This window comes from Bombina bombina, chromosome 2 (genome assembly GCF_027579735.1).
Source record: "Bombina bombina isolate aBomBom1 chromosome 2, aBomBom1.pri, whole genome shotgun sequence".
Lineage (NCBI taxonomy): Eukaryota > Metazoa > Chordata > Amphibia > Anura > Bombinatoridae > Bombina > Bombina bombina.
In genome coordinates, this window is record NC_069500.1 from 332,141,301 (window position 1) to 332,147,454 (window position 6,154).

Here is a 6,154-nt window from a genome sequence, read left to right on the forward strand (position 1 = left end):
CATATCAAACTCCCTTCATTTGAAAACCCAACACCATCTACCACTTTACTCTTCGGTTGTTGCAACCCCTGCCCAAATATCTCCCTGTATAGCCCACAGCCTCCTGTTATCGGACAGTTTACAGAGTTTTCAGCAAATGTTAGGAGATATGAAACCCTTGTGATTAGCCCTGATTCTCTACTATAATATAGATACTCTGAAAATATGGCATGTTGGTGAGCTCTGGAACTGAATAAAAATGGTTTAGTTGAGGGTGATTATATTTTTCATAATATTGTTTGATTTTTTTAAATTTACGGAAACAGCTTAGCCACTATCTTGTATATATAGAGGGACATGTAGCTGAACATTTGCTCATATTGAATCAGATATGTAAGCAGATATAATGACATTACCAAAGACAGCTTATTATATTATGTTTATGCCTACACCATGTATTACCCCTATTCTTTATTATGTGTTTACTAGATCTACAGTTGTTTTCGTATACCCCTGTTAGTATTGAGAAACAATGCAAAACTCTTATTGAACTATAATATTTATTAATTAATAGTCGATCTACCATATTCCTTCGACTTCACACCAATGGTCACCAAGAACTAAGGTATAAACCAGGTGACCACTTAGGAGTGTTTCCTGGCAACCATGAAGATCTAGTCAATGCTTTGATTGAGAGGTTGGAAGATGCTTTTCCAGTCAACCAGCTGGTCAGAGTCGAAATGCTGGAGGAAAGAAATACTGCCTTAGGTACTGTAGGCTTGATTTCATTTGGTTGGGAAATATAGACCACTGAGCATACCCATATGTTTGCAAATTCTAGACATATATATTTGAAGTCATATTTTATTTTAGGTGGGGAAGAAAAAATATTTGTGATCTAAATCATTCTATAACAAAAAAATGACAAAAACTGAAGGATCCAAAAACTATTTGTAATAATGACTCTTATAAAATATAATGAGAATGCAGAAAATTGTTGAGGCAGTTATGAATTGATGATAAGGCTAGGGGGTCAATATTTCAAAGAAAAATACACTTTTTTTTCAATTATTAGTACATAAATATATATTTTGTATTGCTTTATCTATGTGGCATAATTATCTTAGGAATCATTTTGTTACCATTTACATTTTCATAGTACACAGAAGTAGAAATTGCATTTGCTAGATTTCATTGTAGGAGAGAAAGGTGCATTATTTAATTTACCATTTTATTTTTACATTTGTGTTTGATTAAACATTACTTGTACATTGTAAAGGCTGAACATTTGAAATACCCAGTACTGGGACAAACAAGCTTTTTCACCTGTCTAATTTGTGACAAAGAGTATTTTCTGCTAATGTGTCTCCTACAGGTGTGATCAGCAACTGGACAGAGGAAGAGAGGATCCCACCATGCACCATCTTCCAAGCCTTTAAATATTTCCTAGATATCACAACTCCTCCCACCCCAATACTAATGCAGCAATTTGCACTACTTGCTACTGATGAGAAGGAAAAGAAACGTCTGGAGATACTGAGCAAGGTGATTTATCATGATGTATAATATTATTGATGCTACCTAATATTCTATGTTAGGCTCTATGGGGTAGATTTAACAAGCAGCAGATGCTGCATTCTCTGCCCGAAATTTCCAGCGAGTAAGTAAGTTAAGAAGAAGCGGTCGTAAGATACGATATGATCGGGATGATTGCCACCCCCTGCTAAAGGACGATTGGCCACGAATGTGCAGGGGGCGGCATTGCAGAAGCATTTCACAAGAAATGCTTGTGTAATATTAAATGGCGATGGCGACAGTGTATATTGTCAGTATTTAGCGATGACAGGTCGACATGATTCACTACAGCGAATCATGTCTGCCCGGCAATTGGTAAATCTACCCCTAAATGTTTATATTAAGCAACCATGCATTTACTCAGTCCAAATGTAAGGTAAAAACATATTTTCTGCATTTAGCATAATTATTAACTGGGTTGATGAAATAATTCAAGCAACAGTGCTTAGAATAGATTGGGGTGCCATAAAAATCTGGATGATTTGTCATAAAAACACTACTGCTCCCTTTACCATCAGCTAGGCTCTCCAATTGTATTAACATGACATTCTTAATTCCAAACCAGCAAATGTATTATTATTATTATTAATATTATGTGTAGTGTGTAAATCCCTAATGTATATTGCAGAACTGAGTACTTAATTGTGGGATGCATACAATACAATACACTTATACAAAGGACTTTAATTTATCAAACATCAGAGGCAGCTTCTGATCCGGTTTTAAGACTGATGTTTAAATCGCCTCGGACTAATTCAACCGAGGTGATTGATCCATGCTCTTGCGCGACAGCATTGCATGAGCTGTCCTAGAAAAACAGGTTACATGACTGAGATCTTTGCTAGGAACAATGAGAAATGGAGCCCATAGTGCTATAATAATGATATTAGATGTTACAATGTAAACTGATACAATAGGAGAGTCAATCAGATACCTACAGTATATACTTTAGAAATCGTCAGCTTTGAGAGGATTGCTATCCATGAAGAGGGAAACTGGGAGAAACATCAATGCTAGTTTTGCAACTTGGGGAATAATATATAATAAAATAAATTCCACTGTAGGAGCTATATTTAACATTTGTTCATAACACTGAGCATATAGCCATAGTAACTGTTTTTTGATAACATTCTTTATTAATGTTTAGGGCTTGCAAGAGTATGAAGAATGGAAATGGTATAAGAACCCAACTATTGTAGAAGTGTTGGAAGAGTTTCCCTCCATGGAGGTGCCGTCATCATTGCTGCTTACTCAGTTACCATTGTTGCAGCCTCGTTACTACTCCATCAGCTCCTCTCCAGACATGTATCCTGATGAGGTTCACCTTACTGTTGCTGTAGTTACCTACAGTACAAGAGGTACATTTGTATGCATTTAGTTGTGCTTTCTGTGTTCCTTAATCAGTTTAATAAGATAACACTTTGGAGGCAGCAAAATAAATATTGTGGACAACTGAAACATATGTAGGGGGTACATAAAATGCACATGCTATTGTGTCATGGAAAGCAATCTATTAAAAATACAACTTTACTACAAAACGTTGTAGTGGTTCTGTAATAAAAACATTGCTTTAATGGCCCTGAACTTTGATGGGAAGGGATGGCTGTAGAGTGGGGGGAGACTGCTTCTCATGTGGGTCCTGTGCATCTGTAAGGTGCCAGTATCCCCTCAGAATTTGGTCACCTGATACTACCATAGTCACAAAACACTATGCTAATGATTGTATACAAATGCTTCTCATGTGTTATACTTCAATAACTTTATTTGGGTTGCATTGTCTCTTTAATTTTATGGTAGTGTATTTACATATATGTTAGGGTGTAGAACCTGTTTGTGGGCTGTAGTGATATCTGATTACTTTTGGAATGGCAGATGGTAATGGGCCAGTACATCACGGGGTCTGCTCCGCTTGGCTTAACAGAATACAGACAGATGAAATTGTGCCATGTTTTGTGAGAGGGTAAGTGATTGCACACCTTGATATATAATATCTCACTATTATCCTCTGTACTTATCAGTGAGCCTGTGTTTAAGTGTGTGAGGAGCTGCATTTTAATATTTTACAAGTGCATGTGTTAAAGATTTGAATATCATCATGTGAATGTTATCATGTATGTGGTGTCGTTGACAGCCATCTAATCCAAAAATAAACTTTCTCTTATGCCCTATGGTCATCAGAAAAACATATCTGATATGAATTTGTGATTTTGTATGTTAGAGCTCCAAATTTCCAGATGCCTGAGGATCCTCACGTTCCCTGTATCCTGATTGGACCAGGAACTGGCATTGCCCCATTCAGAAGCTTTTGGCAGCAACGTCTATTTGAAATGCAGCACAAAGGTGTGTATTTAATTTTCTTTGTTTGTAGTAAACCAATAGAATTATCACAAAATATAGATCATGAATCCATGTACAAAATGACATGTTCTGCTTTGTATTCGCTTATTCATGGCATATAAGATCACCTTAGAACCTTAACCCCTTAAGAACTGGGCATTTCAGACAAAGGGGTCCATTTATCATTGTGTGGAAGAACATGATCCGCTATAGCGAACCATGTCCGCCGCACATCGATAAATGCCGACAGCATGTGCTGTCGGCTTTTATCATTGCACCAGCAGTTCTTGTGAACTGCTGGTGCAATACCGCCCCCTGCAGATTCAGGGCCAATCGGCCGCTAGCAGGGGGTGTCAATCAACCCAATCGTATTCAATCGGGTTGATTTCTGTCCGCCGCCTCAGAGCAGGCAGACAGGTTATGGAGCAGTGGTCTTTAGACCACTGCTTCGTAGCTTGTGTTTCTGGCGAGCCTGAGGGTTCGCCAGAAATACCGGGCATCAAATTCCGTTCAGAGCTTGATAAATAGACCCCAAGAACTTCCCTAAAAGACCAGAGCATTTTTGCCCTGACTACATTTAAACAGAAATAGAGCCTTTTTTTATATTTACCTATCAACTCTATATATTTTTTTTAGAAGACAACCCAAAGTATTAATCTAGGCCCATTTTGGTATATTTTATGGCGCAATTTTATGGCACAATTTCACTGCCAAATGCGATCAAATAAAAAAATCTGTTAACTTTTTCACAATTCTCACTGAAATTGTTTACAAACAGCTTGTGTAACCATGGCACAAATGACTGTAAATGCTTCTCTGGGATCCCCTTTATTCAGAAATAGCAGACATATATGGTTTTGGCATTGCTTTTTGGTAATTAGAAGGCCGATAAATGCTGCTGTGCACCACACTTGTATTATGCCCAGCAGTGAAGGGGTTAATTAGGTTGCTTGTAGGGTTAATTTTAGCTTTAGTGTAGAGATCAGCCTCCCACCTGACGCATCCCACCCCCGATCCCTCCCTGACCCCTCTCAAACAGCTCTCTTCCATCCCCCACCCACATTTGTCACCCCATCTTAAGTACCCCCTTTGCTGCAAATTAGTCAATTTTTTTAAAAAAATACCAATTTGTTTCTGTAGTGTACTGATCCCACATAGGAAACCCCTCATTGCCCCTCCTCCCTCCTTCCCCCTCAATGACGCACTTATTTTATTTATTTTAATCCCTGTAGCGTGGTATAGCACTCCAGCCCGCTCCTGCCCTCCTCCCACCCCTACAGTGATGGGCCACACACCCGCCTCTTCCTTAACCTCCCACCCACCAATGATTGGCACCATGGCTGTCCGATACAGAGAGGGCCACAGAGTAACTCTGCAAATCTCTTTTTAGCGAGATCGAGGCAGAGAGAAGCCCATGACTGCAGCGACGTACAGGGTACATCGCTGGTCCTTACGGCATAATGACCGGCGTCGTATGATACTGGTCGTTAAGGGGTTAAAGGAATATGAAACTCAAAATTGTTATTTCATGATTCAGATAGAGCATACAATTTTAAACAACTTTCCAATTTACTTCAATTAGCAGATTTGCTTAATTCATTTGGTATTATTTGTTAAATGAGCTGCATTGTGTAGAGAAGCGAGAGGGTGCGCCTACAAGAGTTAGCTATACCTTGCATATAATCATGCTACACACAATTATTAGAAGTTAAATGAAAAACAATTTTATTTAAAAATCTAAATAACCTAAAAATATAATTAACCACTGGTGGTATTACAATCAATATTAAAAATAGATACTTCTAAATGCAATTCTTCAATATTCTATGGCAAACTTATTAAAAAGTTAAGAATAACATTCAACAATGCTTTATAATAATATATTAGTGCAATAATCCTTAAGTATAAGGTAATATAAGTCCTCTGATATCAGATTCCACAATGTAATGTATCAGTATAATAGTGCAATAATCTTTATGTATAAGGTATTGATAAGTTCTCTGATTTCAGATTGCTGGTCTGAGAATCAGGTTATAGTAATATGGATAGATTGTTTTCCTGGCATCAATCCTTAGTGATAAAAAATCCTGGTTTAGGACTCAGATAAATGAAATGTTGTTTGGCAAATATAGCCTTACTAGTCCTAAAGCCCGTTCACACGGGCCATTTTTTGCAGTACAGTGGTCCCACCCCTTGCGTTCTCTCCCTCCCACTCTCTTTTGCTTTCTCTCTCTCCCCCTCTCTTTTGCGCTCTCTCTCCCCC

General features: G+C 38.0%; 1 protein-coding gene across 2 annotated transcripts in view; it reads left to right on the forward strand.

Moving 5' to 3' along the window:
- The window catches only part of NOS1 (nitric oxide synthase 1), a 131,763-nt gene that overhangs the window by 96,086 nt on the left and 29,523 nt on the right, over positions 1-6,154 (forward strand). For both annotated transcript variants that reach the window (XM_053700503.1, XM_053700501.1), the window contains 5 exons: positions 554-747; positions 1,355-1,524; positions 2,702-2,912; positions 3,427-3,514; positions 3,773-3,894. In XM_053700503.1, the coding sequence (XP_053556478.1) occupies positions 554-747; positions 1,355-1,524; positions 2,702-2,912; positions 3,427-3,514; positions 3,773-3,894 (785 nt within the window). The remainder of the gene's footprint in view (positions 1-553; positions 748-1,354; positions 1,525-2,701; positions 2,913-3,426; positions 3,515-3,772; positions 3,895-6,154) is intronic.